The following is a 21,982-nucleotide window of genomic DNA, read 5'->3' on the forward strand; positions in this document are numbered from 1 at the left end:
AAAAAAAGCTGAATTATTAATACCAGACAGCATCTGTAGTATCTACAGTTATCTATTTACAGTGCTTCACTTAGAGATCACACCTCTGTCTGTGATATTCCTTTGGCCAGGCTTGTAAATCTGCTTAAAACCAAACACAAACAAGATTTCAGTGTACCTCAGGTGAAGCCACCAGAATGATGATCTACCATACTTGAAGGAACAGAAGAAAGGATTATTATAATTTGGCTGATTTAAATCTCTACAGGCCAACCTGATTTTAGCAATCTTTCCAACATCACATTGCTCACACATGAGGAAAAGTTGCTTCCTGTCAAACCTCAGGGAACTTTAGAGATGGTTGTTTAACACTTCAAAAAAAAAAAAGAGAATCAAGATAAAAGCAGAATGCTGCTCCTTCTAGTGACTCTGCAGACAACATGAGATGAAACTACAAAACAGCAAAATATGAGGCATTTAGACGGTTGGATGGACAAGGACATAAGAAATTAAAACCAGAATGGTTTCGGCTATTGCCAGCCATTATTCTCACAGACACTGGTACATGTGTTTCACATTGGTACAAAACATTGGTTTAGTATGTTTGTCAAATTCAGTCTCTTCGTCCACACACCACACAAACATACCTTGTCCAAAAACAGCTTCGGTCAGGCAGGCGGTTCCTTCAGTGACATCTGGGTTTGGTACAGTTCAGCAGGTTTCAGCTGGATGTGTTTATACAGCATTATTGATCAAGAGTCTTTCACCATCACAGAGAAAACCTGCCCAACAGGAACGACAAAGATGCACTTTTGTCTGTGTTCATCTTGTTCACATCAAAGTCAGGGTCATTGGGTTGAGTGCCCGGTGAAAAGTGGCACCATCACAGGCCTGAGGACTGAGCTGTGTAATAAGGGCTGTTAACCTGGAAGAGCAGAGATGATATTTAGAAGTACAGTCGAATAAAGATATACAGTAGTAAAGGTTACATTTCTTCACAGATTGGCTGAAAGGCACTAACTCGGTGTAAAAAGCCAAAGGCAAATTGCCAAGAGGCCTGTCACCACAGCATAAACCCAAGACACACCTACATCTTAAGAAAGCATGTTGGCACAAATATGATGATAGATTTAGATCAAACTGCATGGTAAATCAAACGAATGAGGTTGTATTTACCATTGAATACAAATATTTCGTAGGTAAATATGTATTACAATTATTTAATAAAGGTTGTGGTTTCCAGGATATTCTGAAGGAGGAAGGATTCCAATAGCCAAATGAGGAAAGAGATGCGCTGGGAATGAATGAGAGTCATGAGTGGATGCTACTGTATGACTCCCAGCACGGCAGATGATTCACCTTCTGAAAACTAAGAGGACTATTTAACAGACGTGCTTCAGGCCTTGGGGTCAAATAAACGCAAAAAGAGATTATGCTGTAAATTGTTTCACAGAGCACCGGAAATTGATTAAAAACTAACAAAAAAGGAGCAAAATGGAGTTGTGTGGCTTTATTGCGAATAAAGAGAGGGTTGGGGCTTTGTGTTTTCTTTTGCTACAGGGTCACTCAGCGCAGGGTTTCTCTCATATTTGAAATGTGGTTTGCACTTTGTTTCCTTTTTTCCATTTTTTATTTTTTCATAAAGTTGTTTAGATACCAAAAATCCTTTCATTAAACATTAGCAGTTTAAACTGGAGTCTTGTGATTGATTTTAGGCATGTTTCGGAACGCAAGGACATTTTCAATACGTCTCATTGAAAGATGTTTCTGTGATCAAATGAGGAATGAGACCGCTCTATGTATGTAGCGCAACAACAAAGTCCAAAAAATCAATTGCAATCATGATACCCAATTACCCATACAAAAATAACTAACACAATTATTTTCATATATTTTATAATGCAACAAGATTTTTGTATTTTGACATAATCCAAATTACACACTGTATACCATTACTACACAACAATTATTGTAGTATAGAGGTGATAGTCCAAAGTAATAATAATAAAAAAATTAAATATAAAAACCCTTGGGGGCCTTTCAATGCTTTATGGAAAATTGACTGGGTTATTTGAGGTGACTGTGGCTGGACTTTCCATGGCACTGCATCTATTCATATGGGCAAAGAGAGAAGCTGAGTGCAATTGGCATTAAAAGCTTACACATTCTGCCATTTCCCCTCCTGCCCATTATCTTCCTGGGTAATCAAAGAATGACAGGAAATACTTAAGTCCAGGAGTGAATCCAAGGCTAAGGCAATGAGACTAAAACACACGCTATACTAGCATAAAAGAAGGTCAGACACATTAAAAGAAAACAGGTTTATCCATTCAAGTGACCAACACATTAATTCATAAAATGACTATGAATATTCCCTAAAGACAACAATCCCTACAAAGTCTCCAATGTCACAGTTTCCAGTACTAATAAAAACACAAGAGTCCAAATGAGTTGTCAAGTAAAACTTTAAAGCCTTTGGTTTTTAACAGAAGCAACATGTGGAATATTCCCTGTTTGCGTACAAATCTAAGAGATCCCGAGTTTGATGATTCAGATACTCTTCTGTGAAAACCCTCCCTGAAGATGACCGTCTGATCTGAATTTGATTTGACATTTACTTTCACAGGAAGAGTGCAGGGTTAAAAACTCAAATCTGACATACCTATTAAAGCTTGCACTTTTCATGCAAATGAAATACACACACACAGCCAGCAGGAAAAAAATGTTTCTAATCAAGCCTGTATGTCTGCACTCTTGCTCAGGGAACACATAAATACAGGGCGACATGCACCTGGCGCGAGAAAGACCATCCATTTAACGCATTAGTGGCGTGATCGATTCTTCACAGCTGCCTCATCTTTGTGCCTTCCTTCCTGCTTTCATTTACTTTAATCCAGTGCCCTTTAATTCAGGAACAAAACAGAAGGACAAAAAACAACAAGGGAAAAAATGTATATGACCATCCGTTTTTCAGAAGGCACTTCTACTGTCACACAGCTGTGTGTGTAATGATCGGTTTATGCGGAATCTGAAATAAATTAAATAAAAGGTGTGGTATTAAAGATTACTGAAATCAGTGAAGAGTAGGTGTTTCTTTACTGTCTTTAATGCATTAAGATTAGCATTTACACGACATATGTGATGTGGTCATATGCATTCCTGAATGTAGTTTGAATGGGAGTCAGAGCAAAAAACTTTTTGGACCCCACTGCAATCGGATCATCCTAGATCAATGTGGACAACAAATCACAATAGGAACAATGCCCATGGGGTAAAGTGAGGGCATAATGGTGGTAGCTCAATTCCATGCCTAGTGGGGCTTGGACCTAACCTTATTGGTTACCAGCCCAGATTTTTAACCGCTAGGTAACACCACCCACCTATAATGAAACTCTAGAAGAATGGCATGTTTATGTGCAACAAGAGCTCAGGGATGACATGATGAAAATCAACTAAATAATGAGTGCAGTCCAGATGGGCTCAATCAATGCATGGATATGGTCTGCTATTTGCTGTGACAACTCTGTTTATGACATTAGTGTTAAATCAGTTTGCGTGGATTCAACAGTGGTAACAAAGGTAACGCATCATTTTAAATGAAAAACAATGTTCTTCATGTCGAAGGAAACACATGTTAAATGATACGTAACTTTATAATGGTAATATGAGATTCTGCAAAGCAGATGACTACAGCCTTCATTTCCTCATTGTCTCTTCTCATTTTCCAGAATAACCTTAAATATGTCACCCTGACCCACATGAGAAGTTTAAGAGTAATCTTAAGAAATACGAATGCGTTGTGTTATTTTGAGCTGGAGGAGTTTCTCACGGCCGAGGCCTCTTTCAGTCTGAGGGGAAAGACTTTCCTCCACCCATACTTTGGGTCAACAGTTAAAAATAAGTCTCTTAGCATCTCTTTTCCACAAGCCAAACGCAATCCATTTCAAAACAAAAAAGGACCTCATTAAGAACTAAAAAAAAAGTAAATATTTTTTTAAACCGGCTGGACCAAAATAAAACCGTGCTAAAGGCTGCATTTAAAGAACAGGTCATACAGGGAAACTAGTTTGAAGAATTTGCATATAATTGCATCTAAAAATTGGTCACATTTCAGTTACCTTAAGCGTAGAGAAAATCTTTTGCATGTTTGAGCTTAATCATTTTCCTAAAAATGTTTAAGAACATGACATTTTCACTAAACTTTAAGCTCATTACAGACAGTGTCACTTTATTGTATTTGGATTATTATTTTTTGTTTAGTAGTACAGTAAACTAGAACTGTTTTTTCTATCATTTGTGAAGAAGCAATCAAGAATTTAATTGTAGTTGCATATAACGACAAATATAAGATAAATAAAAGTTTCCCGAAGACTTAAATATTACGTTTATAAAAATTAAACTCCCTTAAAGGAATAGTTGACCTCAAAAACAAATGTAAATTTACCCAACCATATGTTGTTCCAAGATATTATGACTTACTTTCTTCTGTGAAACACAATGATGATGTCTCATGTTTTAAGTCAGACCAGTTTTATAAACAGGTTTAAAACATTCTTCAACTCTACCTTTGGTGTTCCAGAGAAGAAAGTAATGCAGGTTTTGAAGAACATGACGGAGAATAAATGTTAACAGAATTTAATACAGATTAAATACTAAAATAATTAGTAAAAGTCAAGTTGTATGCACACCTCTTTTGCGAAGTGTAACGTCCTTTATCCTCAGTGGACAACTGTAGTGTGGTAAAGGACTGAATACTCACCCGTGTGTCATACTCCAGGACGAAAGGAGGGATGTCGATCTGCTCAGGCAGGATGCAGGTGAAGAGCTGCTGGAGGTTCTCTATGTGATGGACTTTCTCTTTAAGGCCTGATACACTGAATGTTGTGAAGAACCATGTAGAGACCTGACAGGAATCACAAATAAAACCATTAGATTGACTGAGATGGCACTTTCCATGAAAATGGTACAAAAATTGGTCTTGAAACAAAATTCATTTTGGTACAATTTTATTATTTTAATGACTACATTTTAAATTACTTGATGAACTTTGTATTCATTGATTCGTTGAAGAATAGAAAGTTTCGAAAAACAGCATTTGTTTGAAATTTGGAAATGAAATTGGTGTCAATATGTCAAATATTTGTGAAATTTGGAAATGAAATTGGTGTCAATATGTCAAATATTTGCAGAGATACAGCCTCAGATGCAGTTTGGCACTATGCCTGATATTTGTACTGGCCCTATGAAAACGGTTTAATTTATCTACATGAAATCTATAACTTCATGTCACCACATTTTGAAGATTATAGGACTCGATTTTGGTGAAAATCGAACAAACTGTTGATGAGGAGTTTGAAAAAGTAGGTTTTCAACATAAATCAAAAAGGTGGACAGGAAGTTCATCTTACTCTGGCATATTTAGTATATATGTTTTCGGTATGAGTCAATTAATATTTTGATACCAGTTTCATTACAATAGGCTAAAGCAAACAAAAGTTAAATTTATTAAATTATTATTTAATTATTATACAATTTTTAAATGGTTAGTGAATGGTTTATTACTGTTGCGCTGTTACCAAACTGATGTGGCATTGTCATAATGGTGATAATGGCACATATAAAGTTTGATGTAAATATGTCAAAATTTGCAGAGATCGATTAATTAGTTTGTGCGTTATACAAGAACGGTTGAACGAATTTGAATTCCATAACTTTTTGCCAGCATGGTCTGAATAAAGATTGCATGGTTCAATTTTCGTAAAAATCGGAGGAGGAGAATTTGTTCGTGTCAAACTTTTGTTTTATCTAGCTATATTAATAAGTGAAATATTACATTTGATGGTGAGCGTTAATTAGGGCTAGACAATTAATTGAAATTAAATCGCAAAGGCGATAAATCACTAGGCAGAAGCTGCAATTGTCATGTGTATCTTTCAGTGAAGCACAGTTATGTGATCAGTAGTAAATCTACATCCAAAGGCCAGAGGGTACGGAGGCCGAGAGAGCTCAATGAACTGTAATTTAAGAAAACACATGGAAATTGAAAAAAACAACACATGCATATAACGAAACGCGCTGCAAATCCTTCACAACACATGCAAATTAAGAAACGCTGCAAATCCTCACAACACATGCATTAACGAAATGCGCTGCAAATCCTCACAACACATGCAAATCAAGAAATGCTGCAAATCCTCACAACACATGCATTAACAAAATGCGCTGCAAATCCTCACACCACATGCAAATTATGAAACGCTGCAAATCCTCACAACACATGCAAATTAACAAACGAGCTGCAAATAGCACTGACCACAATGGAAATGTTTCAAGGAGACCCCAAAAAGTTTTAGACCCGGCTGGGATTTGCTTATCGTGCAGTGGCTACTGGTCAGTTGAGTTGTTGGTGAACTGAAAGGTGAGTTTTCTTTCTTTTTCTTTTTTTTTTTTAAACACCCTGATTGCATGGTTCCTTTATCTTTTGGATATTATTAGCCTAAATAAGCTGAATAATTACATGATTAAATGTAAAACATTACTTAAGATGACTAACTTTAATATCCTCAGCTAAATATAATTTCAAAAATAAATTTGCAATGCTTCATTAATTTTTTCTTAATGTGCATGTGCTGTGAGGATTTGCAGCGCGTTTCGTTATATGCATGTGTTGTGAGGATTTGCAGCGCGTTTCGCTACATGCATGTGTTGTGATGATTTGCAGCGCGTTTCGCTATATGCATGTGCTGTGAGGATTTGCAACACTTGTGTTGTCAAACTGATGAAGATGTTTTCTTCATTTGCTGGTGTTTTTTCAATTTGCATGTGTTTTCTTAAGATGCAGCGTGTTGAGCTCTCTCGGACACCATGAGAGGGTGCTCTCACGCTGAAAATCCAAATGTGACCCTGGACCACAAAACCAGTCTTAAGTCACAGGGGTATATTTTTAGCAATAGCCAAATAAACATTGTATGGGTAAAATTATTGATTTTTCTTTAATGCCAAAAATCATAAGGATATTAAGTAAAGATCATGTTCCATCAAGATATTTTTTAAATTTCCTACCATAAATATATCAAAACATTGATTAGTAATATGCATTGCTAAGAATAGCAATATGCATTTGGACAACTTCAAAAGGCGATTTTCTCAGGATTTAGATTTTTTTTGCACACTCAGATTCCAGATTTTCAAACAGCTGCATCTCAGCTGATGTATAAATCTCAATTTCGAAAAATTGACACTTAAGACTGGTTTTGTGGTCCAGGGTCACAAATATGCCCAGAAGAAGAAATCCAGAAAAATGGAAATGAAAAAACTGAAGATTTAACTGCTTTCACTGATTCAACATGACTAATAGAAACACAACTACTGCAATATATGGTTTATCTGAGTTCTCATTATTATATTTTTTTTTAACATAATAAAATATATCTATAATGAAATGCTAATTGATATATTATCACTGCTTGGAATACAATGAAATATTGTGTGACTTAATTATTCTGTTTAAGAAGACACATCTCACAGAAGGATTTATTTCAAACACTCGACTGACGTTATGAAGTGAGTTTGGAGTAAAAACATGTTATTAAATGTGGTATTTTCACATGCTCTCATGGAGCAGCATTAACTACATAGAGCCATAGTTCACCGAGAAGTTCCATCTGAAAGCAGGTGATGGAGATTTACTACTAATCACAGAACCGGCTTTAGCGACAATACATGCATGACAATTGCGATTAATCGTGTTTGATTAATTGTGCAGCCCTATGTGGACTGCAGTCTTCAAGTCAATCCACAGATCTTAACTGGGGTTTAAGTCTGGGCTCGGAGTAGGCCATGCAAGGACATTCACCCTTTTCTGCTTTGGTTCATTGTCATGTTGGAAGGTAAACCTTCTACCCATTGACATCTTTCTGGCAGAGGGCAGCAGATTTTCCTCAAAAAATTTGACGGTATTTTCCCCCATCCATTTTTTCTTCTCCAGTCCCTGCTGCAGAGGAACTCCCCATAACAGGATCTTACCACCTCCATGCTTACTGGAGGAATGCTGTTATTTGAATGGTGAGCTCTATTGGATTTCTGCCAGACATCGTTTGGTGTTAAGGCCAAATAATTCAACTTTAGTCTCATCTGCCTCAGAATCTTCTAGGTTTTGGCAAAGCTCAGTCGTGACTGAATGTGCCCTTTCTTGAGGAATTTTTTCTTGCAACTCTCCCATACAAGCCACATTTGTGGAGAATTAGTGATATTGTGGTCACATGCATAAAGTTGATTATTTGGAGCAACATCCTGATCTGGTGAGGGTCTGTGTTGTACCAATCACTTCTTAATAATAGACTTCACTGTGCTTCTAGACATGGAAAAAGCCTTTGAAATGCATCCATCCAAAGTCCAGGCATCCATCTCCTGACTTGTTCCTGTCGACAACTTTATCCCGTCAAGATCTTTTGACAGTGATTTGCCACCCATAGTTGATTGTTCACTTCAATTGCACTACCAAGGACTGAAATGCTCCAGGAAAGCTCTTTTCTAATCAAAATAACCACAGCTGATTACAGTTAAAAGTTAAATGGGGAGGGGGTTGAATTTTCATCCAACCCAGCGATTCAGTTTTTTTTTTTTTTATTATTATTATTCTGACATGTTAATGTTATATCTTCCACTCGGTTGTTATAAGTTGCACTGAGTAAATAAAGCTGGATAAAACAAAAACTGTGTCGGTCTTCATTTCAGGATGGAAAGCAACAGAATGTTTTTATTTTAAGGTGGGGGGTAGGGGTGATTCATCTTTTTTATACCCATTGTAAATTAACTCAAATGTAATAGAAATAGAAAACAGCTTAGACAATACTCCATTTTAAGGTCAATTTAAAACAGACAGCTACAAAACTGGTGAAGCTGCACTTGAATGAAGTGTTTTGTTGCTAAAGGCAAATTCTTTAAGTTCCTAAAGCTGTTGCTTTTAGTCATTTTCAGCATTTACTCCAATGACTCAGCCCTGATGCTTGAACACGTTTCACCCATGGGACTGTTACAATGCTCGAGCATTCTCTGACTGAAATGGATGCATTTTAAAACAAACAATTATCTGACACTTAATTGCCAGGGTTCCTCCACATTTGGAGTGCACAAAGCATAATTATTGAATTATTTTCCAAATGAAAGCAAAGCCTGGCAGAGGCAACATGCTACCATAAGTACTTCAATTACCTGAATATGTTCTGTGAAACACTACGGAACACTTAGTGAGGAAACATCATGAATCTCAATGTGGTCTCAGAGACGCTTTTCAACATATTCAGTTACATAGACTCACATACAGTCTCTCTTAGTCAATGCTAAATGTGGAGCTGACCACTGTGAATCAGACCATAGGCCCGTACAAACCAGAAAGAAAAGCTCAATATGAGATGAACATCTAGTGCTGCATTTAATGGACTTACATCTGAGTTGATGAACTGATTACATTTACCTTGGTGCGGAACGTTGGATGAACGAAGTAGAAAGCCCTCAGGTTTTTCTTAAACCTGAAAACACAAAAGGAAAACCTTGCAAGTAATGGTTTTTGAAACATTATCAACAAATCCAAACAATGACTTATTACACAAATAGTGAATTCCTCTGGCGCACTTGGCTAGGAATGGATTATTGCCTTAACAAAAACAATAAACCCATTAGAAAGAGAGCTGAAGTGCATTTTTTAAGAACGAGCAAACGTAAGTGAATCAAATCCAACAGGGCAGCCATGTCCCAGCCACACACTGTTGTCCAAAACCCACAGATGGATAGATATCTGGATGGCTAGACGACCAGAAGTGGAGGGGTGTTCGAAAAGCACAAGAAACGTGTCCGTCAACCTTTCCACTTTCCCACGATGGTCTCAGCCCATCCAGTCCAAACCCATCAGCAGGAGTCATAGGGAGTGATAGCATAACTGGCTAACTCCGCTATAAACATGGCTGTGATTGCTAACAGAACCAGAATATTGCTGAGGATTATGTCTGTAAAACACTTTCTTAAAGACAGATGCCTTTTGAGAATAAATAAAACAGTGATGATCTGCTGTGCTCTGCTTATTCATCATAATAAATGACACGAGTCAAACTGGCCTGGATCTCAAAGTTATGAGTCACGCTGATCTCCACGATGTACGGAAAGTGTGAGGGACTGGAGCTTGGAGAGCGTTTCTGCTTTTTATTTCAAGACTGTGGTTTCCTCTGCCTGCATGCTGAGAGTGTCCCCTGAATAAATGACGGATGCCTGACCTCACCATCACCCTTTTTACAAAGATTCAAACTCTTCCGCTAAGTCAGGAAAACAGCAATTATGAGGACTGTTCGATTAAAAGAACAATGTGTTTCTTAACACACAATTACAATGCCATTCCATGGAGCTACATCCCACATAAAGGTGTTTGTAGGCCACTGGTGGTGACTGTGGTGCTAGGTTTTTCTCAATAAGTTGGGTGAGAGGAGAACATCAAGACCTCAGATTCATCGCTCTGTGTTCTAACATTGAAATCCAGAAACCCCCGTCATAATGTCCCAAAGTGCTCTGAAAAAAAAGCTATATTACTTCACTTTCCTTAGAAGAATAAATCACCATAGCCACATTCGAGAACCAATTTAGAGTGATACTCTGGAGAAACAGCAGGTAAAACGTCACTCAGCTGTGTTTGAACAGTGCTTTCCATTCTTGTCATGAGATACAAAAGGGTTGAGCTTCTGTGTATAAATCTTCATGACATTCAAAGAACAGGAAGCCCAAGACAAAGACATTCCCTTATGATTATCACAACATATGTGGTGTGTTTGGGTTTGAGGAAGCAGTACTGTTGGGCACAAAGAGCTCATAAAAATGAATAGTCACCAAGCCAGCATTTATTCAAAACTGTGATTAGCTTCTCCATGCGAGTCTGAATTATGGCTTTAAGAAATACCTCAGCCAAGAACTGGGTCAAGTCATCTCAAAAACATTGTAAGGTCTTAGAGATCAGGGAATGTGGGAGGTTTGTAGTATCTCTGTAATGGAATAGAAATAAATCTTACTTGGCATCCACAATGTCATAAAGCTTCTTGAGAAAGTCGGTGTCCAGGTAGTTGTGTTCACCAGTGAGTGTGTGGAAATACACCATCACATACTCCTTGACTGTAATATGGTCCATCACGTGGATGAAATACAGCAAAGCCTAACACACAAACACACACATTTACTTATATATCTAAAAAGGCACATTCCGTAGACTTCTATTGTTTTTATATATAGCTAAAAATGACCTAACGTTAAAATACATCCTACAACTAACCTTAACAGAAAACATTCTGCATCTTTATAATTTTTACATTGTTTTTTTTACAAATGAGGACATTTAAGAAGACATTTCATCCTTTTTAACTCACTTCTAGACAAAAAGTTGTCCCCCCAAATATGTTTAAGTAGGTACACACTATTACTTCAAGTAATAGTTCACTCAAAAATGAAAATTAAGTCATCATTTACCACCTACATGACATTTCAGATTCTCCTGTGCTCCACAGAGGAAAGAAACCCACATGGGTATGATATGAGAGGGAGTAAACAATGGCAGGATTTTTAGTTTTGAGTACAGTGCAGTGCAGTATCATTTTTTACATTTGCGTTTACAGTGTTTTAAATATTAAACAAGTCAATCTTTTAAAAAGAAAATCAAAGTTTCTGATACACTGCAAATCTCATAACATAAAATCTCATAACATCTCTTAACATAAATATAAATCTAAAAGATTTACATTTAAATAGAAATCTTGAGCCAAACATTCTTTTGTTTAATTTAGGTTAGCCTTTCATTTTGTTAGGCAGGATTTAGTGCTAAATCTGACAAAATATATGTTAAAGTTGGTGCAAAATAAAATATGCTCAATACAGGGCGATCAGTAAAATGTATTGTCATACACAGAACATCATAAAGGAAAGTATGAGCATTTTCTCATTTACCTTCTCCATATCAATAATTGCAACTGGAATATTCCTGCCAACAACAACCATGACCGTCCTACCACACAAATCAACGCCTGAAAATGAGAGAAAAAAAAAAGTTTAGGGAAGGATGTTTTCTCACAGCCACTGCAAAAGGTGCATTTACTCCTAACCCTAACTCAGCCATTTATATATTTATATATATATATATATATATATATATATATATATATATATATATATATATATATATATATATATATATATATATATATATTATTAAAATACATGTTCTGCACTATATTGTTAGAATCCTCTGAATATGCATAGCCAGATGTTTTCATACAGTCCAAACTAATGTGGCATAGCAAACATGCATGTTGAGGTGTACAGCTGGAGAAAGTCTGCCCCCCTTTGGTCAAGGTAGTCAATGTGATTTTTCAGTTTTATGAAAAGTACTGCTCTGTGGCTTTCTTTATTATGATTAAAAGAAGAAATTCAAGATCAAAATTTGGCAGGACTAATAGCCTCTGGCAAACCTAATGTGTACAGGCTGTGGTAAAATGTCATGAGGTTTAGAACTCAAGTAGGTCAGCTTAGACGCTATATGAGCTAAGAACCAAAAAGATATGATGTTAAATACTAAACCGTTACTTTGGTGATTTTTTGGTTCTGAAATTGTGAAACGAGAGAAATGGATTACAGAACCCCCTGATGTTGAGCTCAATGAGGCGGAATAAAGGTTTCCTGCCCAGAGTGTAAACACACAGATGGAGAGAACACAAAGTCCACATGTGCATAAAGATATACAGAGAGACAGCAATACAGAGAGAACGAGTGAACATGTACTGGAGAACGTGTGAGATAAAACAGGCAAACATCATACCACATTATACTACTACAATAAATTCAACACGCATGAACCAGGGCTGTAAAATGATTTTATATTTTAATCAAAGTAATATATATATATATACACCAGTTAAATAAATTATTCCTGAGTGTTTCATTTTTGAGACCGTGTCAAAAGTAGTTTAATTTTATTAAAGGGGATACATGATGCTTTTTTTAAAGATCGTTATTTTGTGTATTTGGTGTAAGAAAATATGTTGACATTAAATGTTAAAGGTTAAAAAAAAAAAAAAACTTATTTTTCAAATACTGTACATTATTGTAGGTCCTCTATGCCCTGCCTCTCTTAAATGCATAGTTTTCTACAAAGTCCCTCCTTCAGACAAGCAAAGTCTGCTCTGATTGGCCAACTAACCCAGTGCATTGTGATTGGCCGAACACCACAAGAACTGTTAATAATAAGACAGTTAATAATGTCCTTAGTTTTACCATCAGTTCAAGCCTGAAAGGGGAACAGAATCGCGTTGCAGACACGGTGATGAAGCTTGTATGTGTTTGTAGTACACAAGCCACTGATGGTTAAGATAGCTGCCTCCACTGTGTGACCCTCCCTCTCTCTCTTTCTCACTCACTCTCTCACATAAGTGCGCGCACACACACACACACACAACGCACAAAACTCCACATTTGAAGTCAATAAAAAAAAACATACTTAAGTAGCTGATTCAAAAGTGCCAGATTGTCATAGCAAAATCAGAATGACCTCCTCTCCTAGGTTCACAAATTAATCGTCCATAAAATGCATTGCTGTTCTGTTGTAAGTAATCTTAAAGATTTCTAAATGCATCTAGTTTCAGAAGGCCAAATAAAGTGCTTTTGCTTTCTCCTAGACACACACAGCATCTCCATGACATGGCTGCTTCTACACTAACTGCGGTTACTGAAACTGAGCCATCTTTGCATGAACATTTAGGTGACATTACGCAAATATTTCCACATAGTGACGTAGACATGTGTAGACAACAAGAACCAGTCGTTTTAGGGGGGTGTGGCAGAGTCTTAACTTTTATAAAGAATATCTCTTTGGTTTTGAGACTTTAGTCTTTGCAACTTTAGGGATCTTATCTATACATAATCAGCTTGTAACACCACAAAGAGAAAGGAAATCTTGAAATAGCATCATATGACCCCTTTAAATGAGTTAATTTATTAATGCTACACAATTGATGGTTCTAAAGCATTATGTAAAATTGACAGCCTTATTATTAGAACATTTAAACTACAATTTATTTACATAAATATTAAAATACATAAAACGCTCGAAGAAAAAGACTGACCGGTCTGATATAGTGCCTTTAATGCTGCTATGTCTGAAAGGTCCTCTGCTCGAGCTCTGCAAAGCCAGCGGTTATAACTGTAAAGAAAGATTTTTGGTATGAACCAGAATTATTTAAAAATATACAAACATATATACAAATAACATACATACAATCTCAGTGTACACAGTTCTACAGTATACTAAACAAATCTGTACTCAATAATAATGAATATGAGTAAGATCACATATCGAAACGGCTAAAAGCTGTTAGGAATATATAGTAGGTTAAGAAACTTGGTAGTTGTAAAAGGTGGAGAGTGTATAATAAGAAAACTAGACATCTTACTTCCTTTGGTGCTGTTTCTGCTGAGCTGCTTCAGACACTTGGCCCTGAAGGATGAGTTTACGCTGCTTATCCACATCCCCTTCCATACGAGCAAACGCATGACTTCCTACCAGCCCCAGGTTGGACTGTAGTGAGTCATCCCCAGAGTCATCTGCAGAAAAAAAGATTAATATCACGATCATATACTTAACAGGGTGTATTAGTGCACTAAACAGAGATCTGAATATTACAATAAAAGCAAAACAATTACACCATAAAAGTTTGCTAAAGCGCAAATGCTTTGCAGTGATTAACGGTAAAATATACTTTGGCACACTTGTAACGACCATTACCAGGTTCAGTTAGCACTACAACGTGGTGCATTCCACCCGGCCTGAACTCACTTCCTCAATCTGAGCTGGGACAGACAGTGGTGTGTGTGATGTACAGCCAGGCAAAGCATAAAAATTATCCTTGTCTGTTATTCTTGTTTACATGTGTATGCCAAATCTCTATTACAGGCCAACCTTAGCCATATTTGAACAGACATGAAAAGAAAGTCCAGTCTGAACAACAAACAGCTGAGTTCCTCAGCTCAACCACATGGTCACTGGTCATACTACAAAATAGTTAGCCAGAAATAAAAGAAACACCTTTGACAGAGACGTAAAAAGACATTAACAGGTAAATAAGTGGATTACAACCAAATACTCTGCTGCTAGCAAACCTAGGGTCAGACACCATCAGGACTCAGTGAGACACAGATGTCTCCCGAAAGTTATCTTTGGCCAAAATCATTACAGCATGTTGAAGCAAGGACTGAGATTGTGTTTTTGTAATGCAACATATGGTCCTTTTATGATCATCCTCACTGAACAGAGAGCACCAGTGCTTGCACTTCCTAGTAAGGCCTATGGCCTCAAGCGGAAATTTGTTTGGATTTCAGGAGCACTTCACCATAATGTGATATTTAACTTTGTGACAAACAAAGATCTAATCGAAAAAGTAAACTGTAAACAATTAAATACAAATGTATCTATGGAACAGCAAATGAAGGAAAGAAAATGCAAATACGCTAAATTAAATGGGCATTAAGTAAACTGGAAAGAAAAAGAACAAATGGAGAAAGCAGATTAGGCAAGTGTGTGGTTTGAGGCATGCTTTGAGACATCTACATGGCTAGACTAATCCATAAGAGCTGGGCTGTATAAGTGAAGGCCTAGTCACCTGCTGTCTTTAATATTACTGTAAGAATGACAGGCAGACCTGCTTCACATGATAAAATGGCATTAATAGTACAAGAGCTTGAAGAGATCAGCCAGATCAGTGGCAGGGTGCAGCAGAGCCAGTTTACAATCATTAAAACTTGTCCTCTAATGTCTTTGAGAAAGACTGCACAGTAGTCATTAATTAATTTAGTCATAATTAATTTAATTTAATTGGAACAAACACTCCTGATCCTCATAAAAAAAACCTTAGCAGGGATTTGGCTCAACCAAAAGACAGCAATTATAAGTAATAAAACAGATGTGACAAAGTTAGATGATCTGCTTTAGAAAGGGCCCAACACCGAATCTTGTGGTATTCCATTACTAAGCATGTTAAGTAAAGGACTTAAGCATTGGATCAGGGTCCTGATCACACTGTTGGGTTTATTTTGCTATAATGAGACAGCTGACTGAACGTTACCCACCTTTTTATATGTATAAGGCTAAAACAAAATAATAAATTAAGCGTAAATGAAGAAAACGCAGATTGATGCGATCATGCGAGAGACTAAACTTGTGTGTAATAAGCAGTGTACACGTGTTGTTCACCTGCCTATTACTAACTCACCCTTAAAAAAAAAAAGGCTGTGCCATTGACTTTAGACCAGGTTTTAGCTGTTCAATGCCACAATAGTTTGCAATTGCCTCAAAACAACAACGCACCAAAAATGCACTGAACACACCCCACTTTCAGACCAGCGCTCCCATCGGTGCAAATGCATTTGCTATTTAAACAACGTGGTGCTGGACATGAAAATGATAACTGCGTCGGACTGAAACTACCGAAATACACTTGCGCTGAGCCTGCTGTCACATTGCACTGGGTAAAGGATAGGGCCCTTAATGTCTGGCTCACCAATGGCAGTTTGAATCAATTTTTTCAGTCATTCCTTTTGATAACACTAGTGGCACAAAAAGTACACACTTCACCTTTAACTTCATATTAACAAGGAAGTCTGGAAACTGTGCCACTTCAGTATACTGTACACCAAAGTAAATTTGGTTAAGTGATCATGTTTGTTCAGATTAGAGTTTGTTGTCATTCTCGATGGCTCAAGCAAACAACCAGAAGTGAGACTGATCAAGCAGATTATTGAATAACCTTAACTTGGCAAGAGTGGTATTATTAGTTCAGTTGGTAGCAGACCTTGGGCTGCCATTTCATGTCCTGGATTAAAGACAGACAGGAAAGTGCAGTGTTTTTTTTTTAAATATGACCTGGCTTATGCGTTGTGTTTGAGTTGGATCAATGGATCAACAGCTCAACATTGAGATTTGATTACCTTAACACATCTGGCTCACCGTCCACGTGCTCTGGGTTTGAAATAATGGCAGCCAACAAATATACAAATTAAATCTCCCACTAAATAAATAAACATGTTCATGTCACTTAATTAACAATGACATGTTCATGTCATTTTCACTGTGTGCTGTATGTAAAATGAGTGTTACTTTGGCTTTATTTATTAAAAAAAAAAAAAAGTGATTTCCAATGCACACAAACTTCCTGAATACTGAGTGCTCACTTCCTTTTTAATTATATTTTTATTAAATATTTGTTTATTTGTGAAAAATACATTGTCATTTAAAGAAGCATGTTAATTTGACATTTATTTTTTAAATACATTTTCAAAATTATTTAAATATTAAATAAATTATATTGGGCATCCCCCACCCTGCTTTCCAAAATATCGGCATCGGCTATAAAAAAAAAACAATATCAGTCGACCAATATATTTTTTCAAATCTTAGCAGCCCAAATTATTTGAATAGAATATTTACCTAAAAGATCTGAAAAGATGATACAATGAACAATTATTTGAGCTCACCATCTAGATTTCCTGGCTTTTCAGCAATGCGGATCTGTCTCTCCGGGACCACGGGCTCCCCCTCAGCATTACCAATGTTGGCCGGGAGGAGAGGCAGACTGATCTTCTCTTCTTTTTTTGAGCATGGGTAATACAACGGCATTAACTTCCTGTACACTGGCTGGCAAACAAAATCAATTACAAACACATTTAGAGCAATCAATCATAGATACACATTCAGGCACATGCTAAAAATTTTGAGCAAAACTTTTTTTGTGAAATCTTATATAGAGTACAGACCAAAAGTTTGGACACACCTTCTCATTCAAAGAGTTTTCTTTATTTTCATGACTATGAAAATTGTAGAGTCACACTGAAGGCATCAAGGGCTATTTGACCAAGAAGGAGAGTGATGGGGTGCTGCGCCAGATGACCTGGCCTCCACAGTCACCGGACCTGAACCCAATCGAGATGGTTTAGGGGTGAGCTGGACCACAGACTGAAGGCAAAAGGGCCAACAAGTGCTGAGCATCTCTCAGGGAACTCCTTCAAGACTGTTGGAAGACCATTTCAGGTGACTACCTCTTGAAGCTCATCAAGAGAATGCCAAGAGTGTGCAAAGCAGTAATAAAAGCAAAAGGTGGCTACTTTGAAGAACCTAGAATATGACATTTTCAGTTGTTTCACACTTTTTATTATGTATATAATTCCATATATAATTCCACGTGTGTTAATGATAGTTTTGATGCCTTAAGTGTGAATCTACAATTTTCATAGTCATGAAAATAAAGAAAACTCTTTGAATGAGAAGGTGTGTCCGAACTATTGGTCTGTACTGTATATATATGTATATATATAATTTTTTTTTTTTATAATGCAATTTTAAAAAATGTTAAGGCTGTTGCATAACAGTGAAAATGAAATGCCACACACCTCCTCAACATCCGAAACAGCAAACACCACCGTCTCAATATTTTCACCATGGTTCTCCAGAAATCTACGAACAGTCCCTAAAAGCATAATTGTGGGGGGAACACATTCTGATGAAATCCCTCTCAATTTAATCAGAAAGGAGTGATCTCACATGTGATGTATAACACTTGTATAATAAAATTAATTTAACAGCAATTACTTAATGCTATATGTGTGGCATCCTCCAGCGGATATGCCCTTTTGACTGTGCTGACCACACACAAACCCACAGATGCCATGGCATGTTCCCTGAGGAGAGAAACAATCAATAAACATAAAATATCTCGCATGTACTTCAATAACACATAGTTTACATTAGTCAGCCGGTTTTTCCATCTAAGAGCAGGCAGCAGTGTCTTGTTATTTGCATAGTAAAGCATCCCTATCATGAATGCTCTTCTGTTAACACACACACAGTCATTCCCAAAAAAGAAATCAATTTGCATTTATCCTTAGCCAAGGTTAAAAATCACAAAAGCTAATGTTTTCACAGACGGAATCTAAATCTTGTATCATTTTCTTTCTTTTCCAGAAGTGCATGGGGTTTATTCTTTACATCATCAGACATCATTATTAATAATTATCAAGCACTGAACACAAAGGATGGTGTTATTTTACTAAACACCTCGCTGCTCCACCAATCAACACAAGTTCATGCTAAAATATTTGATTTAGACTGTATTTGAACTGTCTGATATGATCTTGGAGAGTGACTTACAGATATAACAATAATAATATCTAAGCATATTTACTTAGTATAACCATGTCAGAATGTCCAGACAGTCTTTATGAGGTAACATTTAATATTTGTGCAACAATCTCAAAAACATTTATCGGAATGGTCCGGCTTACTTGGAAAGCTGCATGACGTTTCTGTAACAGCTGTAAAGAGAGCTCTCTGCAGCGGTCCGGTACTTGGCTTTATATTTGGGTCCAACTGTGTGAATGATAAAGCGTGCAGCCAAGTTGAAACCCTCTGTCATTTTTGCTTCACCGGTCCGACATCCTGTAAAAATATACACAAACGCATATCACTCCAATGAAAGTGACACAAAATGAGATACCACCAAAATCCGATAATATCCATTCCAAAACTGCGTAACAAACACAAACAGCATTTAGTTTAAGATCATAGTTAGAGATCAATTCTCCATCTGCTGTTGTGGTTGTGCCCCCTACCTTTCAGTTTGAGTAGTTCATCCCTTAGTTCAGGTCCGGCATATCTATGGATACTGTCTGATACAGGGTTCTTGTCCGTTAGTGTCTCATTACTTGTATTGACGATTGCAGTGCAGTTTAAAAGTGCCACATCTCCATTACTGTAAAATAAGGGAATGATATAAATTCAGCATATCAGATACAGAACATCATATAATCTATGAAAAAGCTGTGTGAACAAATGTAGCATAAATAACACTGTTGTTATTGTTAAATAAAATGCTTAAAATTATTGGTAATTGAAATAAAGCTGAAATAAAATCAAATATAAATACTGAATGAAAAACATGAATTTAGAAATTAGAAACACTGCCTTGGTAGCTAACAGATATTCAAGAACTTAAATTAGACTAAAACCAAAAAAAAAGACAAATGCACATAACAAATTACCTAAAACTAAATTCAACTTAAAATATGAAAATAAAAGCTCAACATATTAATAAATACTATTATTAATATTAATACTAAAATAACACTATTTTAAAATGTTATTTCGTAACATTAAGTGTTAATATGATTATGCCATCACGTGGATTGTTTTTTTTTTTCTTAAAAAAAAACTAACGAAAAAAAAAAATACAGTTTTGCAATTAGATACATGGAAATCAGATGAATGCTAGAATAATCACTATAAACAAATCCTGCAAGCATAGAACTATGGGTACTGCTGAATTCTATTCATGCCTCAATTTCCAGAAGGACTGGTTTTATTAATTTGACTTCATAGAGACGTTGCATGCAATGAGTTTCCCCTTTCTTAAAAAAGAGAAACTATGAATTAAATAATAAAAAGCTGTTATGTATTTTAACAGTGTTGTTCAATAAAATCTTGTAATTTCTTGGTTTTGATATTTTATTTGAGCCAGTTATTATTGCCTCGTTGTTAGTTTATATATAAATAGTCATACTAAAGCCTGGTTTTCACTTAGGTCTGTTTGTGTTACTAAAAATATCAGATTACTCAGAAAATAATCAGTAGAACACTTGATTACCAAAATAATCATTAGTTACAGCCCTAGATTAGTTAAAATATTTCTAAATACAACTGCGATGTTTAACTTTCTGCCCTAACCAAGCTACATTTGGTCTGAAAACCAAAAGGACCTCTTTTAGACACTCACGTGATTGAGCTGTAAGGGGGATTTGTGTGCACGAGGGAATGACTAACAGACATGAAGATCATCATAATATTTAGGTCTACATTACTAAAGGATTAAACGATTAAACAATCTTAAACTACTGAATTAAACCAATCAGTATTTACATTTATAGATAATCTTGAAGTTTAGGCTTTTAGTACTAAAATACAGATTTATGTAGTCTGTTTATTAAGTGATTTTTGTTAAAATAACAGAGAAATTTGTGGAGAAGAAATGTCAGTGAAAACAACACTCACAATAGTACAATCTTTCTATTGATGTCTTGTCTGAAGGGGAAAGGGGACTCTAAAGAATTGAGCTGATTGGTCAGCTGCTCATCTTCCTCTGGTAATTGGTTTTCTCTATCCACCTCGTCCTGGACTCCTTGAGGCTGGTCCCATGTGGGGAGGGTCTGGACCTCCACAAACTGGGAACGAGCTCCCAAGGGATCCATGCTGTAGCTTCAGTGGGCAATTTTGAACTGAAGACACAGAGGAGCATTAACACAGAAAGAGAGTGTAGTTTGACCTGGGCTATATTGGCAAAACCAAATGGTATCTGTATTATTGTTATTATATCTGAATATGGTGTAGTGCTTTCATCAAAATGAATTCACATAAAACATAAAACCACAAGGAAACAAAAAAAAAGAAAAAAAAAGAAACAAATTCCCGAACTTTTACAATTATGGTCTCATTTTGAAAGTATTCAGCAATACTTTGTGTGCCAGGTGCAGTATGAGAAGTGTAGTGTTCATGAACTTAATTGACTTTCAAGCACAACAGAGAGGCTGTATCAGTGCAGCCAGACAGGACTTCAGGAACACATAAGATAATCAGCATAAATGAGATGCATGTGTAAAGGTCGACTAGCCAAATTAGATTTCAACAGCAACAAAGCAATGGGTTTGTTCAAATACGTCAAAGTTTCATCTCGACTGCAACAGGAACATACAAACAATGAGGAATAATCCTGTTTCAAAGAGCATATAAAGGATAGCAACACGTCAGACTTATTCTAACAAGACCAAATGTTTATATCGACTTTTAACCACCATCAATCACTCACAATGACCAGCGACCTACCATGTCATCTGATGCAGCTACCGCAAACACAAACCCGCGTTAGTTCGAACGAATCCCTTA

At 36.4% G+C, this 21,982-nt stretch overlaps 1 protein-coding gene across 1 annotated transcript; it reads right to left on the minus strand.

Moving 5' to 3' along the window:
- Window positions 1-357: 357 nt before the first annotated feature.
- On the minus strand, window positions 358-21,349 carry LOC132152820 (ganglioside-induced differentiation-associated protein 2-like). Its single transcript, XM_059561718.1, has 13 exons — window positions 21,095-21,349; window positions 19,660-19,799; window positions 19,333-19,486; window positions 18,641-18,729; window positions 18,442-18,518; window positions 17,530-17,689; window positions 14,454-14,604; window positions 14,127-14,203; window positions 11,956-12,032; window positions 11,031-11,170; window positions 9,455-9,509; window positions 4,739-4,882; window positions 358-904 (listed from the first exon to the last, which is right to left on the minus strand). The coding sequence occupies exons 1-13, from the start codon at window positions 21,289-21,291 to the stop codon at window positions 863-865; spliced, it is 1,503 nt and encodes a 500-aa protein (XP_059417701.1). The 5' UTR covers window positions 21,292-21,349; the 3' UTR covers window positions 358-862.
- Window positions 21,350-21,982: the final 633 nt, after the last annotated feature.

This window comes from Carassius carassius, chromosome 11 (genome assembly GCF_963082965.1).
Source record: "Carassius carassius chromosome 11, fCarCar2.1, whole genome shotgun sequence".
Lineage (NCBI taxonomy): Eukaryota > Metazoa > Chordata > Actinopteri > Cypriniformes > Cyprinidae > Carassius > Carassius carassius.